The sequence below is a fragment of the Topomyia yanbarensis genome, chromosome 2, assembly GCF_030247195.1.
Source record: "Topomyia yanbarensis strain Yona2022 chromosome 2, ASM3024719v1, whole genome shotgun sequence".
NCBI classification, from domain to species: Eukaryota; Metazoa; Arthropoda; class Insecta; order Diptera; family Culicidae; genus Topomyia; species Topomyia yanbarensis.
In genome coordinates, this window is record NC_080671.1 from 101,390,619 (window position 1) to 101,411,677 (window position 21,059).

The 21,059-nt window shown below is 41.8% G+C and overlaps 3 protein-coding genes across 7 annotated transcripts; 2 read left to right on the plus strand and 1 right to left on the minus strand.

Moving 5' to 3' along the window:
* The first annotated feature begins 2,812 nt into the window (after positions 1-2,812).
* Positions 2,813-5,604, plus strand: LOC131679026 (PRKCA-binding protein). Of its 4 annotated transcripts, none has more exons than XM_058959542.1 (6): positions 2,813-2,975; positions 3,221-3,355; positions 3,431-3,592; positions 4,047-4,158; positions 4,222-4,583; positions 4,639-5,604. In XM_058959542.1, the coding sequence occupies exons 1-6, from the start codon at positions 2,929-2,931 to the stop codon at positions 5,540-5,542; spliced, it is 1,722 nt and encodes a 573-aa protein (XP_058815525.1). In that variant the 5' UTR covers positions 2,813-2,928; the 3' UTR covers positions 5,543-5,604. The 4 variants fall into 4 exon arrangements, with proteins under 4 accessions (XP_058815525.1, XP_058815526.1, XP_058815528.1 ...); XM_058959543.1 differs by having other exon boundaries at positions 3,224-3,355; XM_058959545.1 differs by having other exon boundaries at positions 3,278-3,355.
* Positions 5,605-6,447: 843 nt separating this feature from the next.
* LOC131679628 (uncharacterized) lies at positions 6,448-10,697 on the plus strand. Its single transcript, XM_058960361.1, has 3 exons — positions 6,448-8,720; positions 8,924-9,485; positions 10,008-10,697. The coding sequence occupies exons 1-3, from the start codon at positions 6,448-6,450 to the stop codon at positions 10,695-10,697; spliced, it is 3,525 nt and encodes a 1,174-aa protein (XP_058816344.1).
* A 6,264-nt stretch (positions 10,698-16,961) lies between these two features.
* On the minus strand, positions 16,962-19,829 carry LOC131679027 (uncharacterized). Of its 2 annotated transcripts, none has more exons than XM_058959547.1 (4): positions 19,732-19,829; positions 19,496-19,673; positions 18,676-19,436; positions 16,962-18,606 (listed from the first exon to the last, which is right to left on the minus strand). In XM_058959547.1, exons 2-4 carry the CDS (start codon positions 19,664-19,666, stop codon positions 17,088-17,090), a joined length of 2,451 nt encoding a protein of 816 aa, XP_058815530.1. In that variant the 5' UTR covers positions 19,667-19,673; positions 19,732-19,829; the 3' UTR covers positions 16,962-17,087. The 2 variants fall into 2 exon arrangements, with proteins under 2 accessions (XP_058815530.1, XP_058815531.1); XM_058959548.1 differs by having other exon boundaries at positions 19,496-19,670; positions 19,732-19,820.
* Positions 19,830-21,059: the final 1,230 nt, after the last annotated feature.

A 21,059-nucleotide genomic window follows, 5' to 3' on the forward strand; every position in this document is an offset into this window, starting at 1 on the left:
AAAAAATTTTCTCATTTAATGACCCAATTGACAGCGGTTATACCTCTACCATTCCGGAACCGGTTCGTATTTCTGAATGGGTCTAGGGGCAGATCACTTTGCACTTTGAAAAATCAGCGAAATTAAATGCATTTCTTTCCATCAAAATAGAAATTCAAAATGTATTTCGCGTTGCGTGCAATGTATTTTGCGTTCAGTTTGTCTTCACATCTCGCCCTGAGCAGAAGCAAAAAATTGTCCCGCGCAAGTGGAACAGTCAATTCTACCTAAAAATCAGTCGGTGCCTATCGCACAAGCAGTCCATATAACAATAGCCTATACCTACTGTGCGATTTAGTGATGAGTGTCGGTGCCCAGCAAAAAACAACCCAGCTGCGGTCGAACTATGTTGCTCTTGATTTTTCGAAATGCCCCGTAAGACCAGCCATTCGGGAAGTGGAACAGTTATTAAAGTGTAGATGGAACTCAATCTGGCTGAAGTGAAAACCCTACAAATGCATCATATCAAACATTGCGTGCTGATTTCGTTCAAGAACATTAACCAAGCTGAGTCATTCGCCTCGCGAAACAACATGCAGCACACCGCCGAATGCGGCAATGTTAAATATAGCATTCCCGTATACATCGAGAACGGCGCTGTAGAAGTTCGGGTCCATGATTTGGCTACGCGTACCCCTGACGGCGCGATTAAAAAATGCTTGCAAAAATACGGAGAAGTAGACTCCGTTACACATGATACATGGAGGATTTTTTTTCCCGGGCATCCCTAACGGTGTTCGTGTGGTGAGAATGCGTGTGACCAAGCCAATTCCCTCATACTTAAGCTTCACAGTGTTAGAAAGGGACGATGCTCTCATTCAACAGGCATCACTAGTCACGTACCCAGGGCAAATTCCTACGTGCCAGTTCTGCACGAAGAAGCTGCACCTCGGAAAACCTTGCGTAGAAACTGTTAAGGAAAACTTAACCAATCCAACTGAAATCAGCCCAGAACCACCTTACGCTAAACCACTAACAGCTGCAAAACCAACATCTCCGGATCAAGCACCAACAACCAGCAACAACAACAACGAAACGAATGCCGAAAAATACGAACATTCAATAACGACCGATAAGAGTAAGACACAAACTGGAACATCTGACCGCGAGCAGCAGGAAAGTAGTACGGATAAGGACATGGACATGAACGACAACGCGAAAGAAGACAAACGGATCGAACCTCAAATTGCAGTGGACAACACTGGCAATATTTCGCCCCCTAGAAAAAGGATCTCAACACGCAGCAGAAAGCTGCGCCTGAACGAGACAAAAAACTTAACTTAGTTGTTTGTTTATTATTTAGTGTAAAAAAACGAACAATCGGCCTCGTCGAGCTAATGCATTTGGGCCTAAATAAATTTAATAATTATAAAAAAAAATATTTTGCGTTGCGTGTAAGACGTCAAAACCATACAAAAAACTAGCCCTATATTCAACACAACGTCGAACAAAGTGAATCAGCGTAGGACGATTGTTAAACAAACTTCAGTGTGAGGGAGTGCAAAGTTGATGCAAAAATGGAAATTAAATGCATTTTTTTTCTAATTTGATGCAAATTTGTTTGTAGGAGTGGACTCAGTATGAATTTCAGCTCAAATACATCAACCGATTGAGTCGGAGTCGGTTGTTTTCTTTGAGGCAGATTCCATACTAAATCGATTCATGATTTCGAACTGGTTCCGGAATGGATCGGTCAGATAATTGGGATAAGTTAGTGTGGCAGCGCTAGTGTTTTATCGTATATTAATTCAAATGTTTACACACGTCGTATTCATATATTTGTTCGATCATGAATATCTGGCCTCTGTGCTATTACTATAACATAGTATACTATAGTAGTTTCAAACAGGTAGCAATTATCAAAACAACCAAGCTTTTGGTAATTCTAACCATTGGTTGTAATTAGAGCCATTGTCAAAATGATCATAACACTGCCACGAAATAGTAAGAAGGGCCATATCACTATGTCTGAATACACACTGTACCAATGACGTGAAAAATATTCAAGACGAGCACCAAAATTCACTATGGTACAGTCTTCAATTTAAACCTATAATATAGTAGTTTATACTACAGACATTTTATACACAAACTAGCGAAGTGTCAAAAATTGCAGCCAAACGGACTGTTAAAAAGTGCAGCCAAACGAGCATGAGGGTTTTGAGAGGGGAAGTACAAGAGGAACCCTAATAAAAAATATTATACACGAACATTAACCCATATAGTCTAACGATTCCACATATTGTTTATGATACCCTGAACAGGTCGTTAGGCTCTTGAATGATAAGATGTTTATTAGGGAAGCCCATGCAAAGCTTATAAGAGCTTCCGTGATACCAGTTTACATTCATGGTTGCTAGTTTTACTGTTTTTCTCACCTCAAGTCTGTTGTATCAATCAAAATACGCTGTGTTACAAACGTTACGTTCCGAGCCTCAGCTCGACCGGAATGACATTTGCTGCGCTCTCTTTGTTTACTTGGCTGATCAGCTGTTCTTTAGAAAGCCTGTGAACAGCTGATCAGCCAAGTAAACAAAGTGCGCACCAAATGTCATTTCGGTCGAGCAAGGGTTCGGAAAGTACCGCTATGTAACGCACCGTGTACTGGTTCATAGTGTCTGTAGTTTATATCATGGTCTTCGTTTCAGTGTATCTTCGGTAACCCTGAATGTCAGAGCCGCATTTTTGGCTTAATGTTACAATGCGTTACATTTAAAATGGCTGCGTACTACATACTATTGTTTGTAGATATTTTTCACAGTGCACCGCCATATGTCAAAAGTTCAAAACATCTTTCACAGGCACAGCTGGCAGGAAAATATAAAATCAATCAATTTTATTTTTATCTAACGTGATTTAACGATTTATTGCTAAAAAGTAAAGTTCAGGATGTTACAAGATTACGATGACGATTATTTTCTCGAAGAAGATAAAATGTAAGTATTAAATTACATAGAACATGTAAGCAATATTGTTCTGCATGCCCTCAGCATTTTTTTTTCAAATTTTGGTGCTGGAATATTAGCTCTTTCAAAAAATTTATCAATATTTTATTTTAAAACTTATTGCGTTCTGATATAATTTACCAAAATTGACATTTTTGGCATATGGTTTTCTTATCGATCTCGTATTTCTTCACGCATGTCATCTATTTGGCTCTTGTTTAAAACACGGGCTCAAGAAGTGAAGTGAATAAAAAGCTCAATAAGTGCAACGCAATGTTTTCCGTCCACTCTAGCCAAACCGAAAGTGAAACCTCATTACTTCTTGATGTAGATCATACTAAACAGGTTCTAGACAGCCGCACATTCGGAGAGTGAGTAGGACCATAATTCATTAGGATAGACGGACTAACGTTGCAATGTTTCTAAACATTTTTCGAACGCGCTAGGCCCAATGAAGTAACAGCCGATAGCAACGGAATGGGTAAGGTCACGGAAGAAATTGCGTTTGTTTCGAATGACGACCTGCCAGATCCGGTGCTATATGCCGATGGTTGTGTTGACGATACCAAAATCATTATGCTTTGTCAGAAACAGGAAATGGAAAGGCTGTAAGTGCGAAAAAAAGTAGAATTTGATCAGCAGTAGATGCTTGAAATTGTCCTTTCAAAAACGTTAAAATTAAACGGCTTTCAGAATCAATGAGTTTTTCTTGTAAAAAAATGCCAGCATTCTCATTATATTTAGAAAATATTCACTACATGTTTCGCATTTTTAACCATTTGTTACTTTTTGTTTATATCATAAATTTAGAACATTTAAGTAGTAGTAGTAAAACATTCATTCCTTACAGACTTTATATATTACATTATATCATTTAGATTGTTTTAAAACAATGTAAAAATTGTATGAATTATAATGCGTATTATTTTTGCTTCTTTGCGCCTTGTACGCTATGCACCGTATTTGCTTTTGTTTTGTGTTTACATAGATTGTAACCAAACTTCTTTAAAACAATAAATAACCCGTTTGTTTCCACAATTGCAAACTAACAACTTACAAAAGGGGTATGACGGTTAGCTCCGGAACGGTCGTTATCAAGAAAGACACTACTAATCTTATAGGCATAAGCATCGGTGGCGGAGCTCCACTTTGTCCTTGTCTCTACATTGTTCAGGTTTGCCGGGCTTTGCATTTGGTTTGAAAGCTGACTAATCACGATAATCCGTTGTCTCATTAGGTCTTTGACGGAACACCGGCCGCTCGCGAGGGTACGTTGCAAAGTGGAGATGAGTTGTTGGGTGTGAACAGTGTATCGGTGAAGGGTAAAACTAAAGTCGAGGTGGCGAAAATGATACAGGCTGCTACGGAGGAAGTGACCATTCACTACAACAAACTGCACGCTGATCCGGTGCAAGGTGAAACGTTGGATATTGTGCTCAAGAAGATGAAACATCGGTTGGTAGAAAGAATGTCCAGCGGTACGGCTGATACGCTGGGACTGTCCCGAGCAATTCTGTGCAACGATTCGTTGGTGAAACGTTTACAGGAATTGGAGAGAACTGAAGCGATGTACAAAGGACTAGTCGAGCATGCAAAACGGTTTGTCGAACTATCAAATATATTCAAATAATATTAGACATATATTTCATTGTAGAATGCTAAAGGCCCACTTTGACGTACTTCAAACGTATCAAGCATTCGGAAACATTTTTGCTGCAATCAGTGTCCGAGAACCACAACCAAGAGCGTCCGAAGCCTTCCGGGTATTCGGAGAGCTGCATCGCAACATGGAAAAAGACGGTATCAAGATGATCAAAAGTTTGAAACCCATTCTGGCTGATATGGGCACGTATCTGCACAAAGCAATTCCCGACACCAAACTAACGGTGAAACGATATGCCGATGCGAAGTTTACTTATCTGTCTTATTGTTTAAAGATAAAAGAAATGGATGATGAAGAGCACGGTTATGCTGCGATTCAGGAACCATTGTATCGCGTTGAAACTGGGAACTACGAGTATCGACTGATTCTTCGTTGTCGCCAGGAGGCTCGAGTAAAATTTGCCAAACTTCGAAGTGATGTACTCGAGAAAATGGAACTGCTAGAATGCAAACACGCACGCGACTTAGCTTCACAACTAAGAAAGTTTATTCAGGGACTATCCACCTTGGCAAACGAAACCGTCGAACGTTTGGAATCCATTCCGAATCTCTTTCCTATCGAAGTTGACTTGAAGCCCAGCGCATTTCAATATAAATCAGCTATTAGATTTCCACCGGAAGAAGGCGTGGACGAAGAAATCCAGCAAGGCGAGGAAGCAGTTGAAAGGCCCGTTCTTAAAACTACCAAAGAGAATGGATCCTCTAGTTACGGTGGAGCTTCCATCGATCAGCTGCTCGCTGGTTTCGAAGATGTCGACTTGAATAAAAGTGCCACCAGTGATAGCAATGATCTTCTGGTAGAGTTGGGTTTGGCCGACATTGATCTGTCGATGGGGAAACAGTCGAACCTAATGGATGATTTGCTGATACCGGATATGAGCGATTTTGGAAAGTAAGTTTCTTTGGAGTATTTATAGATGTCATAATATATTTTAACTGCACGTAACCGAAGAATAAATCCTTTGTTTATTTCGAAAGAAACGCGGAAACAAACTGCGCAGTACATGCTTAGAAAAATAGAACTAATTTTTAACTAATTTAAGTTCCGTGGGCTTGTCGGTGAGCTTAATCTACAAATTTTTATGCTTGGGAATTGGTAGATTAAGGATCTAGGATTGCGGTAGACCCCGCTTTCTGGTAGCCCAACGGCGCGTGCATCTGGTAGCGGATTGATGCTAAGGGATACCCTGACGTCTGGCCTGAATTCTTATTTACATATTCAAATAGTGCCAGAATAATGCAGTATCCTATGGGTGAAGGTATTTACATTAAAATTAGGCTAGTTTGAAGTCACTCGGTACTTCGCCTTAGTTTCGCGTGATCAGGAATATGTCAATAATATTTTAACGTTCCTAATTGTTTTGAAGAACCTTCACCCACGTGGACCAAACCGAGAATTAATGTGGATAATTTACCAATATAAGCAAAGACAAACCTGGGCACTTTTTCAGCAGGATGTGTGTGCGGATGGGGGGCTCTCTATGATTGATTTCTCTTCTGTGAATAGTTTAGTCATGTTCACGTTGCTCCCCAAATCTATGAGTCTGGTATTAGTTAACATTATCATAATTCAAAACACACTATAATATTATTGGATAGGCTATAATACAGCAATAAGAATCTGAAGAGAGAGAGTGTTCCCATCTGCACAGGCGTCTATTTGGATGGTCCTCCGCTAATAAGAGATTTTTCTTCCAGCGATATATAAATAGTGGGTCACTTACTTTTTCACAGGTCTTTAGTGATTGGTGGTAAACATTGTTTGGTGGAAAAGACAAACGGAAATAGAAACTGAAATAAAATGGAGCCAATGATGTACGACGGAGGTGTGGTGCTGGTGCGTATTATGCCAGGCGATGGAAATTGTTTATTTGCGGCGCTGGCAAACCAGTTATTCCATAGCGATTTCACAGTGAATGAATCCAATCATGTCACTCAAGGTGTGTATTATCTACCGCATCAGGCAATTCTGCGTTCATCGAGCACCACAACCAAAATTCGAGTCGTTTTTGACGCATCCGCCAAGGCATCCCGTGCTGAAAAATCATTGAACGATGTGTTAAAAGTTGGAGCAACATTACAGAGCGACATTTTCAGTGTTCTATTACGATTTCGGAAACACCAGGTCGTATTCACTGCTGACATTACCAAGATGTATCGGCAGATACGCATTGCACCAGAACATGCATGCTTCCAACGAATTTTCTGGCGGTCAAACTCGGATGACCCTCTCCGTGTCTTGGAACTCACAACAGGGACCCACGGTACAGCAGCAGCCCCATACTTGGCAACTAGATGTCTGATGCAGCTCTGTGACGATGAAGGCAGTTCGTTCTCGATCGCAGCACGAATCATCCGCTTGGATTCTTACGTCGATGACGTCATTTCTGGTGCAGATACTGTAGAAAAAGCCATTGAATGCCAAACGGAAATTCAACAACTGATGGAACGAGGTGGATTTCCTGTCCACAAATGGAGGTCTAATGCCGCAGAAGTACTGGAACGAATTCCAGAAGCCGACCGTGAGCACCTAGTGCATCTTGACAACATCTCCACGGATGTAATGAAGACATTGGGTTTGATGTTGAGCCCTCAAGAGGACGAGTTTGTGATCAGCGTCAACAGACGGGAGCGAGAAACCAGCCCACCTACAAAACGATCAGTATTGTCCGAGATAGGTAGAATATTCGACCCGCTGGATTTCATATCACCAGACATCATCATTGCTAAAAGAATTATGCAGAAGCTTTGGAAGGCCGGCCTCCCATGGGACGCCCCGTTGGAACAAGAACTTCTAAGCTCCTGGCTACAATTTCGTGAAGCTTTACTCCTGGTAAGCAGAATCAAGATACCTAGATGTACCATATCCTATGGTGCTATTACTGTCGAAATTCATGGCTTCTCCGATGCATCTGCGATTGCATACGGGGCTGTCATTTACACTCGCTGTATCCTGCCAGATGGTACGACAAATATGAATATGCTGTGCAGTAAGTCCAAAGTGTGTCCACTAGCAGAAATGACTATTCCAAGAAAGGAGTTACTTGGTGCCCGACTCCTGTCCCGTCTACTGACCAAAGTGCTGGATTCCTTCCAGCTGGAGATATCAAATGTTGTTCTGTGGTGTGATAGTCAGGTGGTGCTAGCCTGGTTACGAAAGCCGTTGCCATCGCTTGAAGTGTTTGTGCGTAACCGCGTGGCAGAAATTTTAAGGAACACAGCTAACTACACATGGAATTACATTCGATCAAAACAAAATCCAGCCGATTTAATATCCAGAGGCCAACTTCCTCTCGCCCTAAGCACTAACGAGCTTTGGTGGAATGGGCCAGGCTTTTTGAGCACCATCGAGTATAAGTTGGAGATTCCAGATGACATCCCAGATGAAGCACTTCCAGAACTAAAACGGGTAAATATGATCGCCGCTCTAGCCGTTAACGAAAACAAGTTGGAAGTGTTTTCCAGATTCAGCTCGTTCAGAAAACTCCAGCGGGTAATCGCGTTAGTCCAGCGATTTATACATAACTGTCGACTAAAATCTCCCAGCGAACGAATCCTACGACATCATCCTACAATAAAAGAACTGCGATCAGCGTTGCAACTAATTGTAAAGGTCATTCAGCATGAGGCTATGGACGACGAAATTCAACGAGTGATTTCTAATGAACCATGCAAAAGAATCGCCCCGCTTAACCCGATCTACAAAAATGGAGTGTTACGTGTTGGAGGACGACTACAACATTCTCGGTTACCTTTCGATACTAAGCATCCATTATTGCTTCCGCAATATCCAATCACCGATCAAATCATCCGTACATACCACGAAGAACATCATCACATCGGTCCAACTATGTTATTAGCCACGTTACGATCGCGTTTCTGGTTACTGAAAGGAAGGTCGTCCGTAAGAAAGATCACCAGGAGCTGCGTTACTTACTTTCGTTCGAAACCCAAAAACTCCAGCCAATTGATGGGCAATCTGCCGACCTGCCGAGTGACACCCGCTGAACCGTTCCAGAAAACAGCTATTGACTACGCCGGACCAGTGTTTGTGAAGGAATTCAAGTCGTCAAGGCCTACATAGCGGTATTCGTTTGTTTGTCAACTGAAGCAGTCCATCTGGAATTGGTTTCCGACATTTCCACCGCCGCATTCCTTGCGGCTCTGCATCGATTCGTCAGCAGGCGCAGCTTTTATCAAGAGCTCTATTCCGACAATGGCTCTAACTTTAAAGGGGCTAAATCCGAACTACACGAACTGTATCTTCTTTTCCAAAGCCACCACACCATCGAGGAAATTGCATCATTTTGTCAACCAAAGGAGATCGTCTGGAAATTTATCCCACCGGAAGCTCCAAACTTTGGCGGCCTCTGGGAGAGCGCCGTGAAAACTGCAAAGTACCACTTGAAGAGGACTCTGAAAACCGCCAAACTGACTTTTGAAGAATATGCCACCGTACTTAGTCAAGTGGAGGCTGTGATGAATTCTCGACCTCTCTGTGCAACATCTGATCCAGAAGCTGAAATTTTGACTCCAGGCCATTTTTTAATTGGTCGTCCCCTGATAGCTACACCGGAACCCAGTTACAGCGATCTGCCAACAAATCGTCTATCAAGATGGCAGTATCTCCAATACCTCCGTCAGCAGTTTTGGATACAATGGAGCCTGGATTACCTGCTGAATCTTCAACCAAGAGGGAAAAATCGCCAAATACAACCAAACTTTCAACCCGGTATGATCGTGTTACTGGAGCAGAAGGATGCCCCACCGCAATGTTGGAAGATGGGAAAAGTTTTACATGTCTACCCAGGAACCGATAATTTGGTCAGAGCGGTGGATGTGAGTATCGGTGGTTTTGTCTACAGAAGAGCAGTGTCCAAATTGTCTGTTCTCCCGATTGAAGACAACAGTGAAGAAAACATCAATTCTGTGAATTCTTCCCAGCCTGGGGGGAATATGTTCGCTACCAAACCATCCGCTCTGGAACAATCATGAAATGAAACACCACGTGTAACAACATCACGTAGCAACATCGGAAACAACAGCGCGTAGCAACAGGGATAGCAACAATGGTAGCAACGTCGGTAGCAACGCACGTTATTACTAAATAACAAACTCTATCTATAAATAGCAGCTAGGTCTTACTAGTTTTTTAGTTTTAATTTGAATTTCATCATGTTAACATCGAAGAGGAATAAACAAATGAACAAATAGATTCCAGTGGTTTTGTACAACCATTCCTCAACTAGCTGTTCGGTTCGTTTTGACCATCGCCTGACTACTTGCTGTTCGGTTCGTTTTCCGTTACCCTGACGACGAGATGATTGTTGATTGAAAAGCGTGTCAATCTTCAACCTCCAGATACAGTCCACTGCCTTGGTGCCACCGAGTGCGCCAACAGAATGGCAGAACCAGAATACGATCAATGCATTTCAAATAAGCACACGATCAATCTTTCCATCATTGGAAGTCGTAGGCAGTACCAAAGAGTGGGATCGCTTTATACTAGCGAGCTGCAATGTTAGAGGATGTTCCGATCGAGAAAAACAAGAAACGCTAGATGATTTCTTTGCGAAAGCGGAATACACGATTGTGGTGTTGCAGGAGACGAGGCTAGCAAACTGCACGGTGGACACGGCAAACTATCATTGGTTCAATGTAAACGAATTTGAAGAACGGGATCGTATGGGCGGAGGAACAGCAATATTGATTCGCAAGGCCATATTCAAGGGAGATTGCTTCAAGAGGATAAGTGCCAATGCCTGCGCATATAAATGCGATGTCTTCTTAAAACCATTTTTAATCATATCGGGTTATATCCGTAGCACAGAAGTAGGAACGAACGGAGAATTCGACGCACTGGACCACTTCATAATCAAGTTACCAGACAACATAAGGGAGAGAGTAATGATTTTGGGCGACCTTAATGCACGATTGGGTCGTAATGATCTAGTGGAGAATGATCGGCAGTGGATCGGTAAAAACTTACACCACGATATGTCCAATGACAACGGCATTAAGCTGAAGAATCTGCTCCACGGGCTAAAGTAAAAGATTGTCACTTTGAGCAACTCGCGTTCAGTTAACTTCACCTGGTCGAATAGAAGATCCCATTCGCAAATCGATCATATCTTGATGCACAAAATGGACGATTTCAGCTTCCCTGAAGTGAAATGCTTCTTCCATCCACAGATTCAGAGCGATCATAAAGTGGTAGTATGAAATTTAAAAAGAGCAAAAAAAAAACAAACTACCGACTTTAAAACGAAAAACATCACAAGAAAACAGAACGAATAAAAGAGTGCGATTGGAAACTGGTTCGTTAAGGGTTGATGAGGAAAGCCGCAAAAAATATCAAAACGAACTAGATAAACAATTAACGGATATTCAGGCACAGACGGTAGAGACAAAATGGTGCGGAATGGAGAATGCGATAAAAACGGCGGCGGAGGCTACCATTAGAAAGGCTGGTTCGCCCCAAACGCCAAGGAGAGCCGCAGCCTCTAAGCGTTACTTTTTGGCAAGACAACGGTTATTGGCAAACAGGAGCGATGGAGAAAGGAAGAAAGAACGGAAACTGGCATGGAAAGCTAAAAAAGAGGCGGAAAATCAACATTTTCAGGAGAAAGTCGAAAATTTCTTAAAACTGAAAATGATAACTCTCTGGATCGAATGACAATGACATTCCGTGTTATTAAAAGTCACAGGAGGAGAAAGGATACACGGCGGATAAAGTACCTAACCATTCAGCAGTGGAATGCAAAAATGGCAAAAATGGAAGGAAATTTGGAAATCGTTCAGTTACTCGAAGGATCCCCGGATGAGAGCGGATCGGATCCAACAAGAGCGGAGGTTGAATGCATTGTAATGAAAATGAAAAACAACACTGCTCCGTCTAGATGGTATAGCTATAGAATTTCTAAAGTACGGGTCAGACGCCTTGATGGATGAGCTAGTTGCCTTGTTACGACAGGTATTCCGATCTAATGTGGTTCCTAGTGGATGGATTTCAACGGTTCAAGTCCCAATAGCCAAAAAACAAAACCCACAATCTACGGACGATTACAGATGCATAACACTCTGTTCAGTTGCCTATAAAATCTACGCTAGAATGCTGCTAAACCGACTTGATCAACAAATCCCGCCAATGTTATCCTATCAAATGGCGTTCCAAAGCAGAAGAGGCGCATGCGATCAAATCTTCGCGCTACGCAGGATATTAGACGAAAGATGGAGGAAGGGTAAACATTCAATACTGGTATCGATTGACCTAAAACCGGCGTTTGATAGAGTGGACGTTTCAAAACTATCGGCGATTCTGATAGACATGGGATTGTCACCGGGATTAGTTAATCGTATCAACACTGCGTGCATTGCGGAAAAAACATCACTCCAATGGTTTGGTAAAAGAACCCCAGTAATTAACAAGGCTAGGGGAATTAAGCAAGGATGTCCACTGAGCCCGAGATTGTTTATTTTAGTGCTACACCACGTGCTAATAACGCTGCGGGAACTGATGCCGGAAATCAACCTGGAACACTATCGACATATCATTATACCGTGCATTCTGGCCTATGCGGATGATCTACTGTTCGTATGTGACACGGATGAAGACGTTGAAAGGATAATTGGTCTATTAATTCCACTGCTGGCCTCGGTTGGTCTAGAAATAAACATAAGCATTTTGGGTTTTACTCTTACTGTGTTATGCGAATCTCTCACACAGTGGACCATTATTTTCTTCGAAAATCGTGGGAATCAGATGATCGTGTCCCATTTAAACCTGATATGGCTCGCATATAGTTAACATCCCAACTCGCTTGGTTTCCTCTAGTTGTTGTGCAATTTATGTTGGAGATGAAATGTACAGTTCTCTAATCAACAATGGTTAGAATAGCACAAATCAATCTCCAACATAAACGTACAGCAACTATGAATTTATCTCGACTCATGCAGGAAGGTAAAGCTTCCATAGCATTGGTTCAAGAACCGTATTTCCATAAAGGAAACATCTATTTTGGAAAGTTACTTAACACTGCCTTCATTGCTTACAACAAGACAGGCATGACTAACCCACGTGAAATGCCTCGTGCTTGCATTCTTGCAAATAAGGCTATTGGCGCGTGTCTCATATCAGAGCTCACAACTCGCGGTATCTGTGTTGTCACAGTTACACTGACTGTCGGAAACGTAGACAAAAAATATATATATATTGTTCAGCATATCTACCGCATAACGAGTCATCTCCTTCTGATGATTTCAAAAGCGTTGTATCATATTGTAGCAGAAATGGATTTCCGCTCATTATTGGCAGTGATGCGAATGCTCATCACATCATTTGGGGCAGCTCAGACATCAATCTGAGAGGCTCTGAACTGATGGAGTACATAAGTAGTACAAATCTCCATATTCTGAATGTAGGAAACCGAAAGTTGGTAACTTTTGCGAGGTCTGGGAGGGAGGAGGTGTTAGACATAACACTTTGCTCTGATAGAATTTTGCATGAGCTTGGAAATTGGCAGGTTCCAAATGAAACTGAACCGTCTCTATACGATCATAAATATATATTTTTCGATCATTTTGATGTCACCTTCAAGGTGGTAACATATCGTAATCCTAAATCTACAAACTGAGACCTCTTTTTGGAAAACTTGGCGACTAAATTTCATGGATATTTTCCAACAATTAGTCAACTAGGCGACTTAGATGACGTCGTGGATACGACAAACTCATTCATATTAGCATCCTACGAAGAAGCTTGTCCACTTCGTACTGTTAAATCGACTAGGGGAACCCCTTGGTGGAGGGCTGAGCTTGAAAGAATGAAGAAAGTTTCCAGGTTGTATCGATCCGGAGTTGAACAATGTTCACAGATCTCATTCTGGTGATTCGGACTCGTGGGCGTTAGCACGCACATTGGTTTCCACTGAATCGGTCAAGTGGGCAGTTGACAGCTTTGCTCCATACAAATCACCCGGAAAAGATGGAATACTTCCCGTGCTACTGCAAAAGGGATTTGATATCCTTAAACATGTCTTGAAAAAGATGTTGCTTTCCAGTCTTGCTACCGGGTATATCCCGAAAGCACGGCGAGAAATAACTATTAGATTTATTCCCAAAGGGGAGCGCTCAAGCTATGAAGAAGCCAAGAGTTTTAGGCCTTTCAGCTTAAGTTCTTTTCTTCAGAAAGCTTTGGAACGGATAATCGATCATCACATCAGGAACGTTAGTTTAGTTGAATATCCACTGCACAAAATGCAACATGCATATCAGTGTGGGAAATCCACGATAATTCTGATTCACGATGTTGTTTACAACATTGAGAAAGCCTTCTCGCTCAAGCAATCTAGCTTGGGTGTATTCCTAGATATTGAGGGTGCTTTTGACAATGTGTCCTTCCAGTCTATTCTGGAAGCAACGCGCGGTCATGGGATACCTGCATGCATCTCTGGTTGGATAAACGCAATGCTTAGTAACCGCATACTTTGGTCGTCACTGCGACAGGCTGAGATACGGAAGTTGAGTATTTGCGGTTGTCCTCAGGGCGGCGTTCTGTCACCTTTGTTATGGAACTTAGTAGCTGACGGCTTGTTGAAGAAATTCAATGAGCTTGGATTTCCAACCTACGGGTTTGCTGACGATCACCAAATACTAATTACTGGATTTTGCATCGGAACAATCTTTGACTTAATGCAACAGGCATTAAGAGCTGTCGAACAGTGGTGTCGACAAGTTAAACTATCAGTTAACCCAAGCAAAACTTCAATGGTTCTTTTCACGAAGAAGCGAATAACAACCGGGGTTCGTCCCTTGCAGTTCTTTGATTCTGAGCTACTGTGTGCACATCAAGACAAATACGTTGGAGTCATATTGGATTCCAAACTGGATTGGTCTGCTCACATTGAGTTCAGAGTCAAGAAAGCGTGCATGGCCTTCGGGCAGTGCAGACGAACTTTTGCAAAGACCTGGGGTCTCAAACCTAAATACATCTATTGGATGTATACGACAATTGTACGTCCACTACTCTCATACGGATGCCTTGTGTGGTGGCAGAGGGGAGAGGTGGTGACAGTCCAGTCAAAGCTAAACCATCTGCAAAGAATGGCACTCATGGCGTTGACTGGTGCTTTCACCACGACTCCGACTGCTGCTCTTGAGGCACTTCTAAATATCAAACCATTACACATACACCTCAAACAAGAGGCACTACCATGTGCATACAGACTGCAAGTTACTGGGCTTTGGAACAGTAATCATGTTGATATTGCTACCAGTCATACACGATTGTGGTCACAAATGGTTACATGGGGTGAAGATATTCTTGCTCCCAGCGATATTACACTCACATGTAGTTTTCCTTACAGGACATTCCATGTGAAGATTCCCTCTCGAGAGGAGTGGTTGTCTGACTTTATTAAAAAACAACAACAAACGCAAGTGGTCTGTTACGATGGAGGGACGTGCTGGTGCTGGTGTTTACTGTCGTGAAATGAGATTGGAACAATCTCACTCACTAGGTAGATACTGTACTGTATTCCAAGCAGAAAACTTTGCGATTATGTGCAGGGTGCAATCGGCCCTTCAACTGAGTTTGTCCGGCAAAATTATAAACTTCTGCTCCGATAGTCAGGCTGCAATCAAGGCCCTTAGCTCAGACAAATCCCGGTCCAAGCTTGTGATCGCGTGCCGAACCCAAATCGAAGAACTAAGCATTGTCAACACTATCTACCTTGTCTGGGTGCCCGGACATTGCGGTATTACTGGAAATGAATGGGCTGACGAATTGGCCAGGGCAGGTTCAGCGATTGACTTCGTTGGTCCTGAGCCCGCGCTGCCAATTTCGACAAGTTGGATAAGGAAAAAAAATACAGTCCTGGGCTTCGTCCGAGCACCGCAATTATTGGAGAAATCTACAAACGTGTCGCCAAACAAAGGCGTTTCTAGAACAACCATGCCCAGTGGTTTCGAAAAATCTCTTACATTTTTCGAAGCTCCACTGCGGCATGCTGACCAGGGCTTTAACCGGCCACTGCAAACTCAATTATCACATGGCAACTATTGCGCGCGCTGAGTCTTTTTCATGTGATCTTTGTGAATCCGACTACGGAACCTCATATCATCTGATATGCAACTGTCCAATTGCGATCTTCAGCCGTCCTTATATAGACGAAACCATGTTTGGACCACTGAAACTCAGAGACATACTAAAGTTTCTTATCCAATGTGGTAAAGAGCTTTAGGCTTATTCGCAGGCAAGTTGAACTACTTGTGAGTTTAACTTACCTGTTGTTTACTTTTGTTTTGTGCTGTTATTTTTCCCGCCCTTCCAATTCTACTTCCCCACACCTCCTTGTCCTTTGCTTCCGCTCAGGAAATGATGAAAACACACGGCAAGGCACAAATCCCCGACTATGTACGGGAAACGTGCCATTTGAGCCAATATATTCTGATTCTTCCACCTGGTTTCGAAGAAAAAAAATTCCGTGGCTGCCGTGGGCATGACGGTAAGCTTCAGTCTAGAAATCTTTATCCTAAGAGATTTGTATAGCAAACTTCATTATTTTGGTTGTCCCTGGAGTCCTTCAGGTAGCGGATAGAAGCTAAGAGGTACCGTGACAGACAGATTGAATTATTTTGCTTTCAACATTCAACGAGACCCAGACCGATGCAGTATCCTATGGATGTTGGTTCCTTGTATACAATTTAAACTATGTATGAAGAATCTCACTTATGTGAAATCGCCAAGAAATTTACACCATTCTTAAAATTTAATGCAAAGTATTGACACCATACCACGAATAATTCGTCGAAAGTGAGCTCAATACTTTTAACGTGTTTACCTCATAACATAATTTTTCAAAACTGTGCCTAATTTTATTTGAAAACTGCTCAATTTAAAGACTATCCTTTGACCTACCGAAAGAAAACTTTTTTTTTTGGAGGAATGACCTATAAAATCTACATGTACAGTTCCACACGCGCGTCGTCCCTGTCAATATACGACCAATCAGATATTCACTAATGCAGATCCCGCCACACTAGTCAGACTCAAAACAACTGTCAAAATGTGTGAACAGATAGCGGCTGGGGCCAGAACCCAACCCTGCGCAGGGTCCAAACAAAAACGGCATAAGGTAGCTCGTACCCCGTTTGGTACCGCGTGGAGGGAATAATACAGCTTTGCTAACCTGCAGAATAAGGCTGATGATTTCTTCCGATAATTTGGATTTTATCGGATTAAAGTAAGAATGACTTCTTTTGAGGATTAAAATTGGTTTTTCGTTTATTTTATTAAAAACTGTTTTTTTACTCAATTTAAAATTTTTGGTTTACCTATTCAAATGCGAAGTGATGCTTTGTTCGAGGAAATGATTGATAAATAATGATAATACACACATAAAATACAAATGGAGAAAACATGCACATACCGAATCTTACTACCTAGGTTCTAACCTCGCTTCTACTACAGAGATATTCAACCATTGTTTCGGGTATACCGTCATGATTGTGACTGCCCTTAGCCGTAACGCGTTGAAATATGCCCTCGATAGTTAGGTGTGCTGTGCAAGTACCTAACCGTGCGCTAGTATCAATTAACTTACAACAAATCCACTGACTAGTGCCGTGTTGGTCTATCGAAGCAAATGAGTAGCGATATTGCTGATAGAATACTTTGTACGGGTTTTCACGTTTATTGCTGTTGTCCGTAAGGAAATAAAAAGAGAACTGCTTATTTTCGCCCTTGTCCCATATACTTCCGCGTCCGGCGGGGTACGTCAAGAGTTGTTGCTTTAACATACTCAGCAGACTCTGAGATGCGTCCGAGTAGAGAGATTGTTCCGTATCTTCGTTCGATACTTGCTCATCGCTTGTTAAAGCAGATAACTCTAGTTTGTTTCCCGGCCTAATGACGTGTTTGATTTCGCTACCCGACATTGGCGGATGGCAATGCTCGCCCTTCAGTAAAAATGATTGGAAATTACCATTCAAGATAAGCATTGCGGTACATTGCTTTCTCTGATAGTCCAGTTTGACACATGCCCATCTGGTTTCTGAGTTGACGATGAGACGGAGATTATAAATATGGTTCTGATGCAACAAAGAGCGACTGTAGAAATATAAACATTCACGAGAAAGTAACTGTATATTTTCTTCTACTTCGCTGGTTATTTTCCGAACTGAATACTGCTTTAGTTCATAGTCAAAAATTTCTGCGAAATTTGTTGAATGGCTGTGCTCTGCTTCTCCATAGATAGAAGCTTGTTTACCATCGCTTGTCACTACAATCATTGCCATGCAATTGTGAATGGTCTCCCATATACACTTCCATAGGGTGGTTCGGCCCACTGATCTCAGGTAGTATTTGTAATAATATCCGCCGTACTGTATTTTATAGCGATTTCCCTTTATATTACACACCTCATAATTCCTATGAGGATCGTTAGAAGCCAATTGGGTGTATATTGGTGGCACTACTAACTTTTCTATAGAGTTACTTTTATTGCGCCATTCTGAAACGTTCTTTTCGCGAAATGGCGTAATCACATCATCTGAATTTGGTCTTATCTTACACAATCTCAATATCTCACGAGTCTCCTGCTCCGACAATTCTGGGTGTATATGATAACCTCGCAAATGTTCAATATGTTTGAATATACCTTTAACAATGACGGCAACACGACATTGTTTTGACTTACACACCCATTCACTAGTATCCTTATCGTTATAAATGGCACACAACGTATATTGCTGACCGCGATATACCAACTGTCGAACGTGCTCCTCACCAGCCGTCAAGAAATGCAGCAGCCAGATATTTTCCTCTGTACCGTCCTCTTTGAGAAGCGAACCTTTTCCTGGGGGACACATGATGAGCCGTGACGGCTCGGTTCCATGTGTGTGACTCAAGCTTTTGTTGAAAGTGGCGATCTTTCCGTCGGCACTGACGGTCACTACATTCCTGCAGGAACCAATAAAACTATCTTATTAGCTAACTATACTTAAATGACCGCTATTCGAAAAAACATACTTGCAATTGTGTAGCTTCTTCCATTCGCAATTCCAAACACTTGAACCATCCGGATTCACAAGTTGAAAATTAAATTTGTAACCATCGATGTATACCTTTGCTCGTCCTTTCTTTTCCTTAATCACCTCAAAATTCCTTTCGTCATCCGCTAACCACAGCATACGGAAAACCTGTTTGCGATAAACTGTCCTCCCAAGCTTATTTTCAGTCTGTGCTGGACTGCTTTTAACTTTTTTAGCTTTATTCTTTAACTGGACATTTCTCTTTCGTTTCTTCTTGGTATTCTGTTCATTTGCTTCGTTTTCGCTTCCCAAAATGTCCAACAAAGACGCTTCGGTTTCATCTTCCAGTGACTCAGATCCATATCCGTCCGTTTCGTTTGAAAATTCCAATTTATGTTTCTCTTTTATTTGCCTGCATATTCGCTTGAAAGTCACAAACATTTCCAATTGCGTTCGGCACATGTCGCAGATGTGAGATTTAAAGTCCCGGTAACAGTTAACCACGACTCCGGTACATTCCTCAATAATAGCACACAGTTCAGTGTTTGGCTGCCCGTCAGCGAAGAAAATTTGGTGGAGACGTCCATTGGTGGCCAAACACAACCGACAGTACTGTTCTCCAACGCGGAAGTGTTCCTCCGGCAGTTGCTTGAGGAATTGATCATTACTTTTTCCCTGGTGGCTGAACCAGCTGAATGAATTTAGTTTTTCGATGCAATCAACGCAAATCAAGGCATCGGAATTGCGATGATGAACAACCTAAAAATGATGGATTTTTTATGGGAAGTGTCCGCTGCGTATATTAAAACATAACTTACCACAATTTCCAAACATACAAAAATCAAATTCCTGTAAAATTTCGATGAATCGTCTTGTGAAAATAATGGATTGAGAGGTCGATTGACGCACTGGCAAAGCCAGCAACTCCGATCATCAAACGACCATCCAGTTTGTTCGATGACTGTCTGCTGTCCCATGTTGTCGTTCATTGAACTGCTACAAGTAATATGAAAACTATTAACGAATGTACATCATGAAAACCAGCAAAAACTACCAATTATTCAATGTTTTTGCATGCGAATTTTTCACTAAAAGACGATTGTTATTGTTGTAACCTAGCACCCCTAGCACAGAAAAGATCGATTAAACGATTACACGTTGAATAAGAAATAACCGAGATTTGGGTGGAATCATTTTTTTTGTTTATGTCTCGGCCGGTATTTCAAAAGGTCGTACTCAAACCCAGTCATCGTGGCAAGCAGAAAGTTAGCAAAAGTTGAGCAAAGCGAATGCTGGCGTTTCTGCCAGTATTTTTCGCGATTTCCCTAATAAATATCTTATGATCCAAGAGCCTAACAACCTGTTCAGGGTATAATCCAAACAATATGTGGAATCGTTGGATTATATGGGTTAAAGTTCGTGTATAATTTTTTTTTATTAGGGTTGTGCGAGAATTCTGGCAAAGAATTCGCTCAAATGCAACAACAGTTTCTGACAGAAGCGGTTAAGCCAACCGATGCTGCTCACTTTTATCCAGAATCCAGTCAGAAATGTACGGCCAAGTTCTCTGCACGCTTCCTGCCACATCTTTGTCAGATGTTTTGATCGATTTGTGCTAAATTCTACCAGGTAGGAATTGCCAGGAATTTTGCACGGTTTATGTCCGAGTTATGCCAGGGTTTTGCTCGGTTCCTGTCAACATTTGCCAGACAACGCGAGCGAAACCGAGTTCGCCCCTAAGAGAAGAGAAGACAATCGCGTAGCTAATTTGATCCAGTCCTAACCTCAATATTGAACCAGCTTCTGATTGTTCATTTTGCCAGTCATGAGCGTTCATTATATTTACAATCGGGATAGAAAACAGTGCTGCTGAATCTATTCTGGTTATTTTTCATACACATCAACATTTCGTGCAATCTAATAAAAGACCTGAATGACGATATAGTTACGTGTATTGTTAAGAGAGACATGAATAAATATTTAATTTAATTTTTAAATGCAGCTAGCATTATAAATTCTTGGTAGAGGTACGATCTTTTAGGTACAATTATTTTCGGCAATTGTAAAAAGCATTCAAAGGGAATCGGCAACGATGAACGCTTGTTGTCTTCAGATTTACGGCAGGGCCAAGTCGAGAAAATTAAGAAGAGCAAGAAGCCTGTTGTCGTCTCTTCTCTTATGTGGTTTTTGTTTGAGGCGAAACTGAGTCAGTTCCTAACCCCAACTGCTGTCAAAATATATGAACTGACAGCGGTTGGGGTTAGAACCTGACTCAGTTTCAGGTTCAAGCGAAATCGCCATTAGGTTCGCCCTAGCTCAACTAACCCGACAGGATACGCGCAGAAATCTGACAGGGCTGCCAAACCAAGCCTTACAGAAATC

Coding starts and splice junctions, on each gene's coding strand:
- LOC131679026 (XM_058959542.1), top strand. CDS start 2,929: ATGTTACAAGATTACGATGACGATTATTTTCTCGAAGAAGATAAAAT. Junction 2,976..3,220: donor TTTCTCGAAGAAGATAAAAT/GTAAGTATTAAA, acceptor CACGGGCTCAAG/AAGTGAAGTGAATAAAAAGC. Junction 4,159..4,221: donor CTTGTCTCTACATTGTTCAG/GTTTGCCGGGCT, acceptor TTGTCTCATTAG/GTCTTTGACGGAACACCGGC.
- LOC131679628 (XM_058960361.1), top strand. CDS start 6,448: ATGGAGCCAATGATGTACGACGGAGGTGTGGTGCTGGTGCGTATTATG. Junction 8,721..8,923: donor AAGGAATTCAAGTCGTCAAG/GCCTACATAGCG, acceptor TCTTTTCCAAAG/CCACCACACCATCGAGGAAA. Junction 9,486..10,007: donor ATTTGGTCAGAGCGGTGGAT/GTGAGTATCGGT, acceptor TTCAACCTCCAG/ATACAGTCCACTGCCTTGGT.
- LOC131679027 (XM_058959547.1), bottom strand. CDS start 19,666: ATGAACGACAACATGGGACAGCAGACAGTCATCGAACAAACTGGATGG. Junction 19,437..19,495: donor TTGTATGTTTGGAAATTGTG/GTAAGTTATGTT, acceptor CATCATTTTTAG/GTTGTTCATCATCGCAATTC. Junction 18,607..18,675: donor AAGAAGCTACACAATTGCAA/GTATGTTTTTTC, acceptor TGGTTCCTGCAG/GAATGTAGTGACCGTCAGTG.